The sequence below is a fragment of the Primulina tabacum genome, chromosome 18, assembly GCF_025594145.1.
Source record: "Primulina tabacum isolate GXHZ01 chromosome 18, ASM2559414v2, whole genome shotgun sequence".
Lineage (NCBI taxonomy): Eukaryota > Viridiplantae > Streptophyta > Magnoliopsida > Lamiales > Gesneriaceae > Primulina > Primulina tabacum.
The window spans coordinates 13,785,654-13,807,623 of NC_134567.1; the positions used below are offsets into that span (position 1 = coordinate 13,785,654).

Here is a 21,970-nt window from a genome sequence, read left to right on the forward strand (position 1 = left end):
AATTATTTCAAATTTTATGGTAAATTGAATTCAAAGCAAATGTTGTTATGATCAGATCCAAGTATCCAACTGAGAAAAACAGGGAGTCATTGAGCCCTGGGATATCAAGTCGTGAGAGCCCAAGTGGAAGTGGACATGGGAAGCCCAAGATTGTTAATGTGTATGTTAGGAGATCAAAAAAGAAATACATGTAAAGTGGGTGGGGGTATATAATAGAGAGGAATTGTATAAACGAGTATTCAGATATAGATTTACGTGGAAAGAGCGACTAGCACTTAGTTAGGGAAGAAAACTATTGTACAAGGTGATTCACTCTGGGTTGTTTTTATTTTTGCAACACGATTATTTCAGTTTCCTTTGAGTTCTTCATCTTTCTGTTCGTTTACTTGAAGAGCACAACATTGGTCCGATATGTCAGGATTAAAGAGTGACGATTCACGATGGCCAGTGTAATGACCAAAATCCTTATTTTGAATGATATACTAATTAAGAGACGATTGAAGAGTTGTTAATTAAGCATTATTAAGGAATTGATAATTCGGGATCAACAGGATCCACCGAATTTAAAATGGACAACCCAATCTACTCAAATTACATTATTCCGAGAAATCCAACTAGACGAATGTGATTCTAACATGTGGCAGATAAGAATGATTTTGAATCTTCTGAACTAGTCCGGATGCAGCATATAAATGGAAGCTGATTTCATTTGTTTCCTATACCACTTCCTTCAGCTACTCTCTCTCGAGTTCTAGCCATATACTTTAGGTTTTCTAGCCAGTTTCTAGGGCAATTTGGTGTCGAGAAGTTTTGGAACTAGTGTCGACTCGATGAGAGGTCGGTGATGGGGACGTGGATCGAGACATCATCAACGGGCTGACGACGGTATAATCTAAAGCCTTAAATAGGGATTTAAATATCATTAGGAAGAACTTTGAAGCATAGTTGGTAACACAGGATCTGGCTTAATAGTGATTTCATTATGTTGGTATTCTCTAGGTTCAGACGAGTGAGCTTTCTGTCAGATTATTTTAGTGACTTATGTGATATACTAACTTAGATATCCAAGCATAGTATACACTTATATGCTGCATATTTATCTTTTGCATGATAAATATTTTGCTGTTTTGGCCTATTATGTATGACATATCATGTTAGGCCTGATATCTTTTGAGATATACCTCGTTCGTTGGAGCCGCTCAGCCCTGTTCTGTATTGTGGACGGTTGGACATCGAGAGCTACAGTGAACGACGTGACCCACAGTCTCTGATGACCTTGGACATTGTAGGTCCACGTCTTGATGATGAGTGTAAGAGACATGCCTAGGGCGATCGGAGACTACACAATCAAGCGCATCTAGACTGAGCATGAGATTTTTGACTTGATCGTTGATATCCGAGCATATTGTCTTTCACATTCATCATATCTGTTTGTATGCTCGTACATTCTCGTATTGGACGATTCTCGCTCACGTACTTGTTTTCATCTTGGGCCCCCCATTCCACGGGGAAGGTCTTAGGTTGGACAGTTTAGACGGCCAGGGCAGTGGCTAAAGTAGTTGGGTTTTCGGTGGTGATCCAGTGGCTGTTTTATTTGGTTTATCGTATTCTCGTGCAGGATTATGTTTTCGATATGGTTGTATTAACGTTTTAGACTGAGATTATTGTTATGATTTCATTTGGTTTAAAAGATGATTAAGTTATTTGGTTTTCGCTGTTTAATTATCGTTATCAAGTTTAAATTTTGCATGCTTATTAGTTTGTTTAGTAGTGGCTCAAGTAAAGGGGCTACAGCCAGCACACGAGAAGAAGCGAAATTCGAAGCCATAGAGAGGCCAGTGAGTGGGTTGCAAGAAATATGCTACAGAAGCAGGGCAGATTGAAGAAGATCGATAGAGCTCTCTAAGGGAAGGGATTTGAGAACCTTAATGGAGTAGATGATCAAAGGGCAGGGCAGGGAGATGGTAAATAGCATAGGAGAAGGGAGAGAGTGTCGCTGGTACAGGTGGTGGTAGTTGTTAAAGTAGGTGCCCAGCGAACCAACTTGTCACTTGGGGTTAATTGACTCTAATGTAAAAACAATCTTTATTTTAATAATATTTTACTAATTTATCCAATTGTGACATTCACTTTATTTGTATACCTATGCAAGCTGCATAGATAAAATCCTTGAATATATAATAGGTACCATGAGGTCTGCCTCTCAGAGTAAGATCATGAAACTCATTAGGAAGTGTACCATATATTTTAAACAGGTTCTTACTCAAATCAGCAGCATAAAATAAGGATAAAGATCGCTTGAGCTTGAAACTATCATATGTGATGTAAATGTCATGTTTCATTGGTAAGGGCATAGAGATGTCCATTCATACAGATGGTTGATCATATGATGATGTACTGAACAACCCTCCCGAGGACTGTCCAAGTGGTTTTCACTTATCGAGTGAAATAGTCTGCAGTTATGGTTGTACAACATTAGTACTTTGACCCGGGACAATGTAGAAGCCTACGTACTAGCATGCACTTTGATCCATTTACCGACTCCATTGAGGGTCGTCAGTTGGCGAGAATGGATGCAGTTTTGAAATACGTAGGAGCAAATTGATTGTAGCCGAAGATTCACTGTTTGCCTAAGGGTGAAGAAATCCTACGTAATCTGATAAGTTAATAATGAAAGGGGTCTCTGGCCAGAGCAAGAAATGTGTTTAGAGAAATGTCTTTTCCTAATTGCACATACGATGTCACTGTTAGTACTCAAATATGCATCACATCGTCATCGAATTGATATGCAACTCTCGACTATACCAATGATTGCAAATTCGATCGGGATATATGAGTTGAAGGACCGTACTATATGCTAACCATAACTTAAAGTTCTTGTAGGCACTATCAGCGATACTTAGGGGATCATGGGGCGATGCTACTAGACGCTTAATATGGTCCGATGGATGCAATCAGAAATGAGTTTTGACATTCTAGAACAGGGGGTTGATGAAAAGAATAGAACTAATTACGGTATGTCCGAATAAGAATACATGTTATTCTAAATCAAATGCAGATGTGAACCCACAACTAGATGTATCCTTCAATCATTAAGGGTCATGCAAGTATCATATTATGTGTTCTTGTTGAGAAAGTCAAAGTTCAAGGAGTTGAATTTGGCGACTATAGTTTGATGAATATCAAACAAAATGATTATACACGAGTTTATAAATTGGTTCCATAAGACGGAAGAAATGGAAGTTAGCTTAACCCCTAATTGAGGAAGGAGAGTGGAACGGCCAGTTTTGGTGAAGAGTTCACAAAACCAGCGGCTTTGGGACTCTCAAAATTTTGATCTTCGAAATTTTCAATTTTCATTATATGAACAACATTTGTATCATTGGCACATCGGCTATGTTAGATCGTCGATCGGGATTATAATTAGTTCAGAATTATTTATTTAGTGAATTTGGAGTTTACTAGTTAAATAATAATACTAGTAGTAGTGACTACAAATATGTGCAAGTTTTTCATAAAAGTTCTAGAGGGTCTAGAATTAATTAAATAATAAGTTAATTAAGAATTGAAATTATAGTTATTTAACTTAGATCAATATGTCTATGCATGTATTAAATGTTCATGTGTAAATGTATTAATATATTTATATATACTTTATATGGAGATATAAATGTATATATAAAATATAAATATATCATGCATTATCAAAAGCAAAAGTAGAGCACTTCACTTCTTTCAAAGTTTGAAACAACAAAAAATTCAAAGGAAAATCGGTAACAGCAACAAATTACAATGAAATCCAAATTTATCCAAGCCAATATATTGAAACTACAGAGAATTTCGATGTTCTTGATTGGTGGAAAGTAAATTCTCAACTCTATCCAATGTTAACGGCAATTGCAAGAGATGTCCTAACCGTTCAAAGTTCAAGTGCTGCTTCCCAATCAGCATTTTCAGTATGTGGAAGGATCATTGGATAGTAAAAGAATAATTGGTGAACAAAGAACTAATTTGAAGTCAAAAACACTTAGCATGCTTACATGCTTATAAGATTGGTTTGCATCCGAAAATAGAATAAGACCGTTGTAGCGATCGAAGAATTTCAATCTCCGTCGAAGATACAAAGTATTCAAAATATATTTTAATAAATCATGAGATGTTCAATTGTAAAAATCAATGTTTAATTTACTTTAGTTTTATTTGTATGATTAGTCAGTATTATTTCCATTCAAAATACTAAACAAAAAAATTCTCATCAATAAAGGTAATGTTATATTAAAATATAATAAAATTCAAAACCCGGAACAGGTCTATAAAATATAGAACCGGTCAGCGGTTCGGATTACCTTGGAATCGGAATGGGAACCAATCGACCCAGAACAAAACGGGAACCGGAACCAGGGAGCCATTAAAAGCAAGGCCTAATTCCATCGTCAATGATTGTCTATTGCATCAAGGCAAATTGGTTGTTCCTCGAGCTTCGTTGTGGGTCCCTAAATTGCTGAATGAATTCCAGGTCACAATGGTAGGGGGTCGTTCGGGGCACTTAGAAACAATTTTTTTGGAAGGGAATGAGGTAGATGTGAGTAAGTTTGTGCAGAATGTGAAGTTTGTCAGAAACACGAGTACGAGGCTACATCCCCCACTGGTTGTTGCAACCTCTGGCCATTCGGGAGGTGATTTGGGAAAACGAGGCCAGAGATTTCATCACAGGGCTAACCAAGTCAAAGGGGTATGATGTAATCTTAGTTGTGATTGACAGATTGTCCAAATATGGATATTTTCCTACACCGCAAGTACAGTGGCTGATCTCTTTATTAAGATTGTGGTGAAGCTACATGGAGTCCCAAAAACGATCGTGAGTGACAGAGATCCTGTGTTCATGAGTTTCTTTTGGTCGGAACTTTTCGGTCCACAAGGCACACAACTTAAAATGAGTACAGCGTACCACCCTGAAACCGATGTCCAAGTGAAGCATTGAACAAGTGCATTGAGACGTACTTGAGGTGTTTTCGTTTGGAGCAACCGAGAATTTGGCACAGTGGTTGCATTTGGCAGAATTCTAGTATAACACTTCTTACCAGACTTCTGCGGGTTTATGTCCTCCTGAGGTGGTCTACGGGCGCAAACCACCAGCTATAATCCGTTTTCTCCCTGGGGAAACTGTGATAGCTGCTGTCTCACATGCGCTGTGGGACAGAGATGAACTTTTGAAGCAGCTAAAATTCAATCTTGAGCGGGCTCAACATATGTCTAAGTATGCTAATCGGCGAAGAAGGGAGGTTCATTTTCAGGTGGGGGATATGGTTTATTTAAAGTTGCGACTGCATTGACAAATATCAGTTTGTACACGGGTCTTTCAGAAGTTGGCAGCCAAGTTTTATGGCCCTTTAAGGAGATCAAAAATGTGGGAAAGGTGGCCTATCGATTACAGTTACCTGAGGTGTCTAACGTGCATCCAGTTTTTCATGTTTCGCGTTTCAAAAGAGCCATGGGTAAGGATTTTGGGGAGGCAAGACTGCCACAGGAGCTGGATTCTGACATGTTTATGACGTTTGAACCGGATTACGTGGTAGCATAGCGAATTAAATGGATAAGGGGGAGCCTGCTAAGCAACTATTGGTCATGTGGAAAGGCAGATCGGAGGAGGATGCTACGTGGGAAAACTTAGTTGATTTTGCTTCACAGTTCCCTGATTTTCTCCTTGAGGACAAGGCGATTTTTGAGGAGGCCAGAGATGTTATGAATTCAGATCCAATTGAGAAAAACAGGGAGTCATTGGGGCCAGGGATATCAAGTCATGAGAGCCCAAGTGGAAGTGAACATGGGAAGGCCAAGATTGTTACTGTATGTTAGGAGATCAAAAAAGAAATACACATGAAGTGGGTGGGGGTACATAATAGAGAGGAATTGTATAGGCGAGCATTCAGTTAGATATTTACGTAGAAAAAGTGACTAGCACTTAGCTAGGGTGAAAACCATTGTACAGGGTGATTCACTCTGGGAGCTAGGGAGAAAACCATTGTACAGGGTGATTCACTCTGGGTTGTACAATTATTTCAGTTACCTTTGTGTTGTTCGTCTTACTGTTCATTTATTTGAAGAGCACAACACATGTCATTTGAATAAATATCTCCTGAAAATATATGAAAATCGTTCAGCTAAATTTTATCATGCCCACTCACCTTCCTCTCAGGAAACCCACATAAAATGATAAGTTTTAGAATCATGGATATCTCTCAGGTAACCCACATTAAATGATAATGTTTTAGAATCATGGATTTAAGCAGATTCATTTGAAGACGGTACTCATTCACCAACCTATGAATCAACATACCACATGGACTCTAGCAACTCTCATCCTCCTCTTTTTTCCATTACACCTAGCAAGGTATCTTCAACATATATATTTTTTTTTTTGCATAAGAAATGATATTATATTAAAAATATAAATTTTGTTAATTATAAAAAATGGACCAGAGGTCCACGCCAGATAAGGCAAAAACTAGTTTTCTTAGCTTCTTCAATGTCATATGCATGCGCACCATGTTATTGGATATTTTGAGGCTGAATAAGTGGACCATATACAGATACTAGTGTAGCAGAAGAGAAAATTTTTCTGATGTTAAAATGAGTACAGGAAGAATACAGATAAATATAAATTACAAGCTGAAGGAAATCTGAAAGCGCTGAACTAAATCACAAAGAAACATACAATTAAATTTACACAAGAGAAAGAACTCAGTTACCTTAGTATAAAGATTGATGAGACATCCATAACTTATAACAGAAGGTGTTAAGCCACATTCCTATAACAACAATCCAATGTCAGCAAGTAGCATGGATATAATAGCTCAAATAATCCTGTTCACAAGAGCTTATCACTGCATAACCTCTGCATGTTTACATTGTCTAAAAAATACTACGCATGACGAAAAGACAAAGAAACAATTAGCACATTGTTCTTCAAGTTTGAATTCAGCTACCTACCTCTTGATAGATATTCTACAAGTTAATAAGCCAAAACAAATACATCTTTCTGACAACTCCCAGAAAGATAATGAACAATGAATCATTTCTTACAGCAAAATGACAGCTACTACATATGCAACTAATACAATTTGTCAAGATTATATTTTTATATTCAGTCCTTGCACCAGGCCATTTATATTTATCCAACCATCAGTAATAAGCTCCCTTACTTTGATCTCATTCTTTGCAACCAAGTTGCCCTTGAGCATTACAGTGATGATATGAAAGTCATTTTTACCTTGTCCCCAAACAATTTGATTGGTAAATAGCTTCATTCAAGAGATAAAGAAAATAACATTGAATAGACTTGGCAAAGAATGTTTTTTCTCTCACAGTTTGGAGGTAAAAGTAATGGTCTACTTAATCAACAACACTCAGGTAATTTTCGTTGAATTACCTTAAGTCTGTCGAATACCATTAAACATTTGTTCTCATCTTTTATCATCGTATAACCATCCATCATGGTATGATAAATGTCTATTGGAGCATCTATACCCTCTTTCTCCATTTCTCTTACCAGTGCTTCTGCACGGTTCATGTTACATGCTTGACTGCAGATATTGCAGATAAAAAATACGAAGTCAGAGGGATATTGGAAAATAAACAACAGAACCTTATATTTTGGAAATGCAATTACCAAAAAAAGGTACTTGATACTTCAGTAAAAAAAACCACCCAATTAATGTCGATGTTTAGACAATGGAAAGTTCCATAATACATTTGTTATAAATAACGTTTGGGATCAATCACCCAAGAGTGCCAAGATAACAAGGCCCCGTTAAACTCCCAACTCATTGGACGATATTCAGCAGCAGCAAACCCAAAACAATTAGAGTTGTGTTGATACAGAAATCATGAAATGCTCATAGATGAAACCTTGTACATGTCACTTATATATGGAATTGACAATCCACCAATTGTCAAAATCAAGACAGTTTCTATTTCTAACTCTCCAGTCATTTGACCTCTGTTTATATCCCCCAAAACTCCAAATAAGATAATTATTTGCAATTTCAGTATACAATAATCTATCATGTTCAAATTGGTTTAGATTACTGTTATCTTTGACGCTCATTTCAAAGTCCAAATAAAAATATAAGAACAAAATACAGTTCTTGCACATTAAAAAGTGGTACATGGAGAATTAGATTTGGAGAATTAGTTTGCTGCTGGGATAATCCTCTTGCAAAAAAAACATAACTCCAATACACATAACATGTTAATATATGCTGAAATGTTGGTTAGGATTGTTTACTCTCACTGACCTCAGGAACAAAAGCTAAAAGAATGAATATCAAAACATTGAAATTCCCACATAGAACAGCAGTACAACACATCTAAGTTATAACCCTTTAAACAGTCCACCAAGACCTGAACCTCAGCTCCTTAAATCCCATCTATGCACCTCTAAATGGATACTTGTTACGGTCCCGAGTCATGGATCGCGTTATGGTGTGGTTAACGGGTAATGGATCACGGGTTTGAGAACCTAACATTATCATGACAAACACCATTGAAAATAAATTCGTGTTGTTTGTATTTCTGTAGAACCCGTTAAATCAGACTACGTATAAGCCATGCATAATTTCTAGTATTTAAATTTAAAATGATTTTATTGCATGAGGATTTAAATTCTTTTCTTTAAATTTAATTATTTTATGCATTAGTTTAGTTATTATCTTTTCAGCTAATTAAGTGAGGCCGGACTGGAGTTAGAGTTTTGAGATAAAATTTAATATTTAGAAAACATTCCTAGAATTTATTTAAGATAAATAATAAGTTAATTTAATGTAAAAGAATGTTTAAAGAAAGTTTAAGAATTTAATTAATTAATTAGAAGATAAGTAGTAAACGAATTCCTTTAGGTTCAATAATTAATTTAAAAGCCTAAATTAAAATATGTGGCCAATTGAGATAAGTTAATCTAGGCTTATTTTAATTAAGAAATTTCAACTTAACATGTTAGCAATTTAATTTAAAGAATTAGCCATGCATGTAAGATAATTACCATCCTAAACTAATTTATTAATTCACTAAAATACCTAATGAGTAGATAAAACTTTAAAGATTTAAAATACAAGATTTAAGTAATATTTCACCTCATTTATTTAAAAGATTTTCGGTCACCCCTTTGTAGAAGATTTGAATTTAGTTGACAACTCACAAACTTTGATTCTTTCCATATCCATCCTTGGTAGATAATCCCTTCATTTTTAATCAACAATAATTAATGATTTAAGCAATATTTCCCCTTCATATTTTTGTAGAAATCGGCCACTCCTTGGATAGAATTTAAAATATTTGGCAACTCTCCATCTTTAATTCATTTCCTAATCTTTCCTTGGGGAGATAATTCCATCACATTTAATCTTCAATAATTAATCATTAAACAATTTTCCTACCCTTATTTGACATGGAAGAATCGGCCATGCCCCTCCCAATTTTCCTTCAAATCCCTTGATATCAAATAATATCAATCATTTCCCTTATCTCTCAACTCAAGGATAGAAAGGTTTCTATCTTGTCATTATATCTCCCAAATACTTTGCAACTTCCCCATTTCATTCCTAGCCTTCTCTCCTCTCAATATTTTCGAAATTTCAGAGAGAATTCAGTAGGAGAAAACGTGAGAAGCAAGGAAGAAATAAGAGAGAAAACAAGAGAAGTAAGAAGCAACTCCGTCTCCTCCGCGACGTGTCGTCGTAATCGATTTGTTTTCATTTCAAACAAATCCAAGGCATGTATATGTTATTTCTTTGCTCTTCAATCAAGTCATATAATTATTTTTAAACATCACATGTACAAGATTTAAAGGGAAAACCGAAATTTTACAGCAACTACACAAACAAAATTCTGCACAGTTTTTCGGCCCCTTCCTATGCTTCACGTTGGTATTGTTTTGGTGGTTTCAGGGTAGGCTCGATTTCCAGGGGCTCGAGGCTGCTTTTAGACACGTACTAGGATGTGTTAGGGAGGTGCTGGTCCATCGATTTGAGTCCCTTCGCCACAAGCAAGACGAAATGGACAGTAACTCCCATAGTGCAGTTTTTGTGTTTCGATTTCTTGTTTTCTTGCCTAAGGTGTGGGTTCTGATTTTGGCTGCCCTAGGGGCTGTAGCCATGGTTAGAACATCTCCTCATTATGTCTCAGACGAGACCAAGTCGGCCTTTCAAGGCTCGGTCCATGGTTGCATCGGTTTTCAAATAAAACAAGCACAGCCCCTTCGATCTCCTTCATTGTTCTGCATGTGAGTTTCGAGTTTATGTTGTTGGTGTGGATCTTGGTTGGCTTTTTAGCCCTTAGCCACGGTTCATATCATACCCCTTGATGTCTAGATCATGTCATGGCCAATCAAATGGCCGCTGGAAAGGTCCATGACAGCAAACAAAGCAATTTCCCCCACGCGCGCAGGTTTGCCTCTCGGGTGGGAGTTTCGGGTGATCCATGGTGTTGCTTGGATTGTGGCTGGCCTAGGGTCCTTAGTCATGGTTCAAGCCACACCTTAAGATGTTGGAAAGAGGCTCTGGTTGGTGGTTCAAGCCCCAATGGCCATTAACCTCGCAAACAACGCAAGCGCTGCTGCTGTATTTTTGTGACAGCAAGTTGTGCTTCGGTTCAGAGGCTCGTTTGAGTTCTTGGTTGGCATTTAGCCTATAGCCTCGGACTGGACAGTGCCTCATCGAGTTAGGAAGGTCATGTCTTTGGCCGTTCGTGATTCGGTTAAGTTTAGAGGTCGTACAAGAATTTACAGTGCAATGTGCCAAAGTGACTCTCGAAAGAGCGTTTCATGTTTTGGCCTCCATTCACCAACATTTCGAGTACTGAAATTTTAGGGGCATTATTTCATCATTTTAGGTGTATTTTAATCATGACTATATGAGGGTTCGGGTTGGCACGGAGTCATGATTAAATAATAAGTTGTTCGGCGTAATTGTCTCGTTTTTGGGTTCAATTACAATGTTTTGGTCAAGTTAAATCATTTGCATATTTTTCATGTTAAAATTAGATCGCAGCGAGCCTGGGAACGATCCAACCCATTCGGTGAAATTAATACAGGATATTTAATTATGTTATTTAATTATATTACGTGCAAAAATATAAAATATTCATTTTTGAGATTTATGCGATATTGCTTGTGGCCACTTCATTATCATGGGATTATTACTTCACCCGTTGGTCACTTACCGGTTCATTTCAGTTCATTTATTGGTATGGATATCCAGTCCAAAGGCTGTGATGATCTCTACCGCCCAGTATACTGTGGTTTAGTCTGATCAGGCGATCCTGTTCAGTTCAGTTCAGGGGCCACTTGCGTAGAACATAATCTCAACAGAAAATTTATGACATGATATTTTATGAACAGGGCTCGATTGAGCAAACATTTCACTTATGATTTTCAGTTCAGTTATACAAGTATTATAATTACTCATGACATGATATTTGCACGTTATGCCAGTCTCATGATATTTTTACGTTGCGTCAAATTTTATTATTATTACTCGTTATTTTCGATATATGCATGCTGAGTCTTTAGAATCACTAGACTTGATTGTTGTAGGTACTGATGAGGTCGGGATCGAGGGCGGAGACCAGTGAGCCATCTTGGGTCGGCAGTAGTGGAACCCGAGGACCTCATTTTCAGCATTTACCATTTTTATGCCCAAACATTTTATCTTCGTTGGATTATTTTAAATTGTTATTTTGCAAACAATAATTACTTCCGCTGTGCTATGTTGAACATTAAACTCTATTTATCAGTTTATTTTACGAATGAGGCAAATTACTTATTTTAAAAGAAAATTTTAAATTTTTCCGCAAATTTTCAAGTACGAATTTCGGGCCTCTACAGCTGGTATCAGAGCCTATGTTCTTGTAGAGGGTTGTACTACTACTGACCTCGAGAAGCTCACGAAGTCACGTCTTCGGTCTGTAAGTTTTACGTTTACGCATTTCTTTTAAAGCATGAAATATTTTCACAGCATATTTTCATGAAATGTTTTGTGTCAAGACTTTAATTATGCAGTACTTACTTAAATTTAAAGAAATAATGGATTGTTAATAATGATTTTTTGGCTAGTAGTACTGATGTTCTACTTTTTGGATCATAAGTTAATCTTGAAGATTATAAATGCTCTTGAGACTTGTAGATTTTCTAAGAAACTGCTGATGGTTCGAGGTTGCTAGTTTAGTTAGTTTTTGAGAATTCCATGTAAGGATTAATGATTCGGGACTACGACTAAATTTGAAAGTATAAAAACGTAGAATTTATTTAGGATGCATGCTCTACCCAGTTGGATTTAAGGATTGAATTGCATGAATTGAGAATTTTAAGGACCTAATTGTAATAACTAATAATTGAGAACCTAAGTGCAAAAATTAAATTCTAAGAGACTATAATAACTAATAATTGAGAACCTAAGTGCAAAAAATAAAATTCTAAGAGACTATTTTCGAGTTTATCGAATTTTGGGATTAAATTCCAAGTTTTGAGAATTTTAAGGTTTAATGAGACTAAAATTGAAAATTTTATGGGAACCAGAAATGCAAATTTTGTAGGGTTGTAGGGCCAAAATGATAATTTTCGAGAACTTTAAGGGCCAAATTGCAAATTCTGAAATTTTGAGGATTAAATTCGAACTTTGGAGGAACAATTGGGGTAAATCAGTAATTTTCGAGGTTATGAGAATTGAATTTTTTTGTTTTAATAAGCTTAAGATCATTGAACTTTATGTTACGGGAAACCTATAGAATGGAATTAGGAACGCCAACAACTTATGGGTAATTGTTGGATTCTCGAGATTAAGGACAAATCGGATAATATTCGAGGAAAGTAAGAACTAATTTTGCAATTTTTAAGAAACTTTGGAACTTGGTTAGCAGTAAGTGAGAAGCGAATGGTTTAAAGGATATGAAATTTGATGATTTAGGTTTGAAGGGATATCTAGAACCTTGAAACAATTGGGTTATAAGGTTATAAGGAATGGTAGCCAAGGGCATTGTAGGATGAATCAACATTTGGCTTGAAAGTTTAAGCTCTAGTGAATTAATACTGTGACAAATTAAAAATTTAGGGTGATAACAATCTAAGATAAAGTTGATCAGCTAGTTAAGTTATAAGAATAGATATGGAGCTAACAAAAAAAAATTGGGAATTTAAGTTTGATGAATCATAATTTTTAATCATGATCTTAAGAGTTAAAATTATACCTTTGTTGGAATTTAATTTTTCAAAAAAAATTGGGTACGATCGATGGTTAGATTACTTGAAAGACGCATATAAGATTTGAGGTAGACACCTGGTTTTAAGAAATTTTTGAAAATCATTGAGAAACTTGAGAATAAATGAATATGTGTGTTGGGATTATGTTATCTAATACTATTTGGGTCGCGTAAGCTTGAATTTTAAGTTTATGAAATAGGTGTTCGTACGAAAATTTTGGGTGAAATAAAAACAAAAAGAAACAAGTTGTGTTCATCATAGGTTATCAATGAACAAATATTAAGATTTTTATAGAATAAGAAATCTGAAATCTTGATATGGGGATTCTAGAATTTATGGGTTATAAGTGAAGTTGATTTATTAGAGTTAGCCCATCATTATCATAGGAGAACTTATTAAGTTTTATACGCTAGTATTATTAAGCATTAAGGATACGTAAGAATGCGACATTCGCTTCAATAAGGAAAGTCCAAGGATCTTAGGTCTCAACTTTATTCTAATTGAACAGGAAATAGTTTAAGCATGAAATTGGTGCTAGAATAATTTTGTTATTTAGGTGGAAGATCGGTATAGTATATTTTGGGTTTTATGGATTAAGACTACTCGAACTTAAGATTTGCAACAACGTTATATTGGGATGTACTTCTAAATAGTCAAGTTATTTAAGTTTGGTGCGGTAAGGTAAAGATTCGATTCAAGGATCTTAGTCTAATATTATTATGGGGTTGAGATAAGGTTTAACTTTTAAGTGCTTTACTAAGATCTCCTAAGTCGAACTGCATGAATGCCAATACTTGGACTTGAAGCTTTAACATATCTTGAGGTCAATAAAGTTAAGAAGGGATGCTGTTAAGATTTCAATATTGGAATATAATAGGTTAATGAACATCTTGGGTATATTATAAGAAAGTAAGGTGCGTTAAAATTGGACATCCATCTCTAGTATGAGGAATTGCGGATAAGTCAAAATTCGGGGCTATAGTTGAATAGTACTAAGTCACCATAAGTTGTTTTAAGTTGCGATTCACAAACGAGGATTTTGGTAGACAAATTTATTTAGGATTGAGGAGACGGAAGGACAGCTTAATATTTATCTTATCAAAGTAGCGCATTGGAAGCGTGGATTATTAGGATTCTAGAATTAAGAGTCTAAACTTTTCATTTATCGAGGATAAGCGAATTTCGGGAACGAAATTTCTTTTAAGGGGGGAGAGTTGTAGAACCCGTTAAATCAGACTACGTATAAGCCATGCATAATTTCTAGTATTTAAATTTAAAATGATTTTATTGCATGAGGATTTAAATTCTTTTCTTTAAATTTAATTATTTTATGCATTAGTTTAGTTATTATCTTTTCAGTTAATTAAGTGAGGCCGGACTGGAGTTAGAGTTTTGAGATAAAATTTAATATTTAGAAAACATTCCTAGAATTTATTTAAGATAAATAATAAGTTAATTTAATGTAAAAGAATGTTTAAAGAAAGTTTAAGAATTTAATTAATTAATTAGAAGATAAGTAGTAAACGAATTCCTTTAGGTTCAATAATTAATTTAAAAGCCTAAATTAAAATATATGACCAATTGAGATAAGTTAATCTAGGCTTATTTTAATTAAGAAATTTCAACTTAACATGTTAGCAATTTAATTTAAAGAATTAGCCATGCATGTAAGATAATTACCATCCTAAACTAATTTATTAATTCACTAAAATACCTAATGAGTAGATAAAACTTTAAAGATTTAAAATACAAGATTTAAGTAATATTTCACCTCATTTATTTAAAAGATTTTCGGTCACCCCTTTGTAGAAGATTTGAATTTAGTTGACAACTCACAAACTTTGATTCTTTCCATATCCATCCTTGGTAGATAATCCCTTCATTTTTAATCAACAATAATTAATGATTTAAGCAATATTTCCCCTTCATATTTTTGTAGAAATCGGCCACTCCTTGGATAGAATTTAAAATATTTGGCAACTCTCCATCTTTAATTCGTTTCCTAATCTTTCCTTGGGGAGATAATTCCATCACATTTAATCTTCAATAATTAATCATTAAACAATTTTCCTACCCTTATTTGACATGGAAGAATCGGCCATGCCCCTCCCAATTTTCCTTCAAATCCCTTGATATCAGATAATATCAATCATTTCCCTTATCTCTCAACTCAAGGATAGAAAGATTTCTATCTTGCCATTATATCTCCCAAACTACTTTGCAACTTCCCCATTTCATTCCTAGCCTTCTCTCCTCTCAATATTTTCGAAATTTCAGAGAGAATTCAGTAGGAGAAAACGTGAGAAGCAAGAAGAAATAAGAGAGAAAACAAGAAAAGTAAGAAGCAACTCCGTCTCCTCCGCGCCGTGTCGTCGTAATCGATTTGTTTTCATTTCAAACAAATCCAAGGCATGTATATGTTATTTCTTTGCTCTTCAATCAAGTCATATAATTATTTTTAAACATCACATGTACATGATTTAAAGGGAAAACCGAAATTTTACAGCAACTACACAAACAAAATTCTGCACAGTTTTTCGGCCCCTTCCTATGCTTCACGTTGGTATTGTTTTGATGGTTTCAGGGTTGGCTTGATTTCCAGGGGCTCAAGGCTGCTTTTAGACACGTACTAGGATGTGTTAAGGAGGTGCTGGTCCATCGGTTTGAGTCCCTTCGCCACAAGCAAGACGAAATGGACAGCAACTCCCATAGTGCAGTTTTTGTGTTTCGATTTCTTGTTTTCTTGCCTAAGGTGTGGGTTCAGATTTTGGCTGCCCTAAGGGCTGTAGCCATGGTTAGAACATCTCCTCATTATGTCTAAGACGAGAACAAGTCGGCCTTCCAAGGCTCGGTCCATGGTTGCATCGGTTTTCAAATAAAACAAGCACAGCCCCTTCGATCTCCTTCATTGTTCTGCATGTGAGTTTCGAGTTTATGTTGTTGGTGTGGATCTTGGTTGGCTTTTTAGCCCTTAGCCACGGTTCATATCATACCCCTTGATGTCTAGATCATGCCATGGCCAATCAAATGGCCACTGGAAAGGTCCATGACAGCAAACGAAGCAATTTCCCCCACGCGCGCAGGTTTGCCTCTCGGGTGGGAGTTTCGGGTGATCCATGGTGTTGCTTGGATTGTGTCTGGCCTAGGGTCCTTAGTCATGGTTCAAGCCACACCTTAAGATGTTGGAAAGAGACTCTGGTTGGTGGTTCAAGCCCCAATGGCCATTAACCTCGCAAACAACGCAAGCGCTGCTGCTGTATTTTTGTGACAGCAAGTTGTGCTTCGGTTCAGAGGCTCGTTTGAGTTCTTGGTTGGCATTTAGCCTATAGCCTCGGACTGGACAGTGCCTCATCGAGTTAGGAAGGTCATGTCTTTGGCCGTTCGTGATTCAGTTAAGTTTAGAGGTCGTACAAGAATTTACAGTGCAATGTGCCAAAGTAACTCTCGAAAGAGCGTTTCATATTTTGGCCTACATTCACCAACATTTCGAGTACTGAAATTTTAGGGGCATTATTTCATCATTTTAGGTGTATTTTAATCATGACTATATGAGGGTTCGGGTTGGCACGGAGTCATGATTAAATAATAAGTTGTTGGGCGTAATTGTCTCGTTTTTGGGTTCAATTACAAAGTTTTGGTCAAGTTAAATCATTTGCATATATTTCATGTTAAAATTAGATCGCAGCGAGCCTGGGAACGATCCAACCCATTCGGTGAAATTAATACAGGATATTTAATTATGTTATTTAATTATATTACGTGCAAAAATATAAAATATTCATTTTTGAGATTTATGCGATATTGCTTGTGGCCACTTCATTATCATGGGATCGGTTCAGTTCATTTATTGGTATGGATATCCAGTCCAAGAGCAGTATACTGTGGTTTAGTCTGATCAGGCGATCCAGTTCAGTTCAGTTCAGGGGCCACTTGCGTAGAACATAATCTCAACAGAAAATTTATGACATGATATTTTATGAACAGGGCTCGATTGAGCAAACATTTCACTTATGATTTTCAGTTCAGTTATACACGTATTATAATTACTCATGACATGATATTTGCACGTTATGCCAGTCTCATGATATTTTTACGTTGCATGAAATTTTATTATTATTACTCGTTATTTTCGATATATGCATGCTGAGTCTTTAGAATCACTAGACTTGATTGTTGTAGGTACTGATGAGGTCGGGATCGAGGGCGGAGACCAGTGAGCCATCTTGGGTCGGCAGTAGTGGAACCCGAGGACCTCATTTTCAGCATTTACCATTTTTATGCCCAAACATTTTATCTTCGTTGGATTATTTTAAATTGTTATTTTGCAAACAATAATTACTTCCGCTGTGCTATCTTGAACATTAAACTCTATTTATCAGTTTATTTTACGAATGAGTCAAATTACTTATTTTAAAAGAAAATTTTAAAATTTTCCGCAAATTTTCAAGTACGAACTTCGGGCCTCTACAATTTCATTCCAATCACTTCCTTAAATATAAGTTCCCTAAATGATACAGATAAATCTGTAGAATAACTTCCTAATCCAATACTTAATCATAGGGATTATCTTCTATTCGTAAATAACTACACTAAATCCGCAAACATATGCAGATTAACTCCAAATCTAATCCTTAATGATAAGAATTATCATTTATTTGAAAATAACAAAACTGGAAGATAATAACCAAATCCGAAGAAGATAAAATTAGTTGAACTCAATATTTTATTTTAAAACTTCCTATGAGTGAATCATTTATAGACAACTTCCTTTGGTTTGGGCTGACCTTTGATTAGAATATCACTGGGTTGTCCTTGGTCCACAATGCCCCTAACAATACTCAAGAAAAAACATAAGGCAAAGGGAAGAGAGAACAGAGAGAGGAAGAGGGAGAAAGAGAAAGAGGCAAGTACAACACGATAAATATACAGAATTGCAGGTCATAACTGCTAATTTGTGTGCTAAAATTAAGATTGAAGTAGTACAATGAAAAAAATAAAGATAACAACGTAAAATAAAAACAGAAATCAATACTAATGAAAATAAATAAATCTTTGATGCTCACCAACAAGCATAGATTATGTTTCCGTATATGATAGCATTTAAGCCTGCAAGCTTCTCTTTCGCCTCCTTAAACCAAAGCTCTGCGGCTCTTTCAGAAACAGTAGAAAGAAACATTAGTAGAGAAAGAAATTACAGGGAACTTTTTTCAAATATCTGCAGGTGTTATGATAGAATTAGTCTGTGTGCAGCACATAGCTACGTACTCAAAGTTTCTAATTTCGCCAAATCCTCTAACAAGAATACTGTAGGTCACCAGACTCATCTCAATCCCCTCATCCTTCATCTTCCTCACACATGACAATGCTTCTTCCATGTCCCTTCCAACTGCATAAGCGTGAATGAGACTGCAGCATGCCACGTTTATTGATTATGAAATCATGGACAACCACTGAGTAATAATATACTCATGCAAAATATGTGAATAACTCATAAATTCATTTAAAATCATCAACTTAAAAATAAGTGCAGACAGAAACTCTGAACATTAAAAAAATGGGTAAGTCCTATCAATCACTCTTGGTGACAAGTAAAATTGCAAAATTTAAAAAACTTCAGAAATGACAATGGACTAAAACTGAAACATCTAAGAAAACTCCAGAAATGACTGCTAAAAGTGCAACATTAAAGAGTTAAACTACATAGTAAACTTTTACTTTGTATATACATGTAAAGTAGGCTCTATCCCCCGTGCCCGCATCTTCTCAAATGTTTCACGTGCATGATGCATATCACCTCGCTTAGCATAAAAATTCACCATTAACCCGAAATCTTTCCTGGCAGGCTACACAAAACAATAAACCCATATTAGATTGGTTGGAATACTATGCGCAAGAATAATATTAATAAGGTTACATGAAGGCTACATGATTCCATTTCATGAATAAGCAACTATTTTTATCTCCACTTACTTTTTCCAGTGCTCCTTAATCAAGGCAGTGCAGCTTCTTTCAGCCGACCAATGCTCTTGAGAGCACAAATAATATTAAATCAGAGTATAACACGAATTATCTATTTTAGAGTATATAGTCCCATAGCCAGATGACTCATTCATCTTAAATGACCAACCACTCCTGTCCCCGTATTTATTGCACTTCTCTCCTTTCCATCAATTGAGAAGAAAAAACTAGTAACACTACTGAGTAGCTTTCGACTTCATTGAAGCCCTACAATATTAAAAGGAAGGCTTTCACAAATTGAAGTTAACTCTAACGTTTGCAGAGTTTTACTTAAGGTCTCTAGCGTTTACTCATCAAACGTCTTCTTACTGCAGAGGCAAATAAAATTAACTTCGACATGAAAATCCACGTCGTTAAACTAGAAAATAGAATGATTCACATCTTAGTCTAACATAGTGCCGGTGATTGGTTTATAGATGCCTAATAATACTACATTACAAAGCAAGTTTAGAGTTCACTTTTTTCTGATAGCACACGCATGATTCAGATCCAACAGTAAATGCAGCATCAGATGATTGATTAATAAAGTACATGAAGAAGTTATACAAGAGAAAAATATACATTAACCTTCTTAATCCTCTCAAAAGCTCCCACAACAGCCTGCCAATTCTTTGGTTGAGTCTCCAAAACCCTCTGGAACTCTCTTCGTGATCCATTCCTCTCTTCATGCCACTTAGACCTAAACTCATTTCTATCTTCATCCCTGCCCTCCACCCATCTAACCCTCTCCGCCAGTTTTTCCTTCGTTCTTCTTCCATTGTCCAACTTCACAGTTAACACTCGGCCATGAAATTCCACCCCGTCAAACTCCACAGCCTTCATTGCAGCCTTTTCGGCCTGATGCCCATCGTACAGGACGAACCCGAATCCCATGTTCCTCTCCACGTCATCATAACCCTTTATAAGAACCACATTCTTGATTGGCCCAAACTGCCTGAAAAACTCAGCCACCTCAACTTTCTTTATCCAAATAGGTAGATTGCCCACAAAGATTTTACACTTTTCCCTTAACCCTATTTCCTTTTCATTTTCTTCTGAATGTTCAAGAACAACATCTTCAAATTCCACTGGAAGTGTCTCTTCCAATGAAAGTACAGGTATGTCCGGGGGTGGTAAGGAGAGCTTGCTGGACAACCGAAGCTTATTACTTAATCGATTCGGGGGTGGCGAATTGGGAGTGTTACGGGAAGTAATAAGTTTCTTTAGGGGGTTTTCTGTTGAAGAAGTCTGTGTGGGATTATGAGTTGTGGGGCGGCGGAGAACGGCGGAGGTTTTGACGGATCTGTCTCGTGACAATTCTGAAGCAAGAATAAAGAAGGATGTGGTGGCGGCGCCGAGATGTTGTTTCACGGCGGAGTAACGAGGCGGAGTGTTAGAATAATATGCGCTGGCGGGGAGAGACAAAATATCCATAGTCTCCTCAAGACCTCAGCTGACCATGAAATGAAATGCTACAAGGAAAGCATATTTAAATCTTTATTATTTATTATCTGAAAAAATATATTATTATTTGTAATACTAAAAGAGCTATTGCTGTAAAATACGTAAAATCAAACTCAACTTCCTTACAAGTTGTCTGATGTTTTTTGTTTTCAGTCTCTGTCTGCAAATGTTTGTTTGTTTGAACTCTCTAACTATATAATGAGTTTAGTGAAGTCAACCAATTTGAGATATTATCATTTAAATTGTTTTAATAAAACGAGGATAACGACATTTTTTTAAAATTGAGTTTTTTTTAAAAAATGAGTTTGAAAACCAGTTTTATAAGAGATTCTATTATCACGACATTATTATAAAAATGAGTTTGAAAACCAGTTTTATAAGAGATTCCATTATCAACAATATTTTGTTAAAATAAAATAACATATAAAAGAGAGAAACACAAATTTCTATCAAGAAGAAAATAGATAGCACAATTTCATATTATTTGACGTTGTCACTTGATGAGATTTTATTTACTTGTGTTATTGATTTGTTGGATTTTCTTTTTGAACGTGTTATTGCACTTTGTTTGATGATTTTTTATGATTTCTTATCATCTTTTATTTTGTCCAACAATAGTTGATGCATATAGTATGTTTGATTATATAGATGTGAGAATTTCCCTATGTTTTCTTGTATTTCTTCTAGTGTCCCTTTGACATCAATATGATAATTTAGAAACTTGAGAAAACACAACTTCATAGTGAAAAAATTTGATGGGATTAAAAATGAATGAGGTTGATGCGCACAATATGTTTGACGAAATGAATGTGAGAATTTTCTTATGTTTTCTTGCATTTCTTTTAGTGTCTCTTTGACATCGATGTGAGGTTTTAGAAATCGGATAAAACACAATTTTATGGTGCAACAATTTTTGATGAGATTGAGAATGGATGAGGTTGATGCAAACAAAAACTTGGTGCAAATGTCATTTTGTAGATATGTCTCTTGTATGGAGAGTTAGAGCTACTTCTGAATAGTTCTCTGTAACAAGCATATTTTATAGCTTGGGGTCTTAAAGAGTGTAAGCTCATAGATCATTAGTGTAGAGCCCAAATTCAGTACACGTATAACACATGCAGTTATTTAATTATTAAAGCATTTATTTAATTTTAAAATGAGTCTTAGTGGTGCATGATTTATTTAAATGCATTATTTTAAATTATTTACGTTTATGTGATGCACGTTAAAATGTGTTTCGAGTTTCATGTTTCAGGC

At 35.7% G+C, this 21,970-nt stretch overlaps 1 protein-coding gene across 3 annotated transcripts in view; it reads right to left on the bottom strand.

Moving 5' to 3' along the window:
* Positions 1-20,716, bottom strand: part of LOC142533423 (uncharacterized) — a 40,195-nt gene extending 19,479 nt beyond the window's left edge. Inside the window, exons 1-6 of one of the 3 annotated variants that reach the window (XM_075640180.1) lie at positions 19,838-20,715; positions 18,968-19,095; positions 18,518-18,658; positions 18,316-18,402; positions 7,430-7,583; positions 6,750-6,809 (exon numbers count right to left, since the gene is read on the bottom strand). In XM_075640180.1, coding sequence (XP_075496295.1) covers positions 6,750-6,809; positions 7,430-7,583; positions 18,316-18,402; positions 18,518-18,658; positions 18,968-19,095; positions 19,838-20,683 — 1,416 coding nt within the window. In that variant the 5' untranslated portion in view covers positions 20,684-20,715. Of the gene's footprint in view, positions 1-6,749; positions 6,810-7,429; positions 7,584-18,315; positions 18,403-18,517; positions 18,659-18,967; positions 19,096-19,831 lie in introns of all 3 variants that reach the window. The other 2 variants (XM_075640179.1, XM_075640181.1) reach the window with 2 other exon arrangements.
* Positions 20,717-21,970: the final 1,254 nt, after the last annotated feature.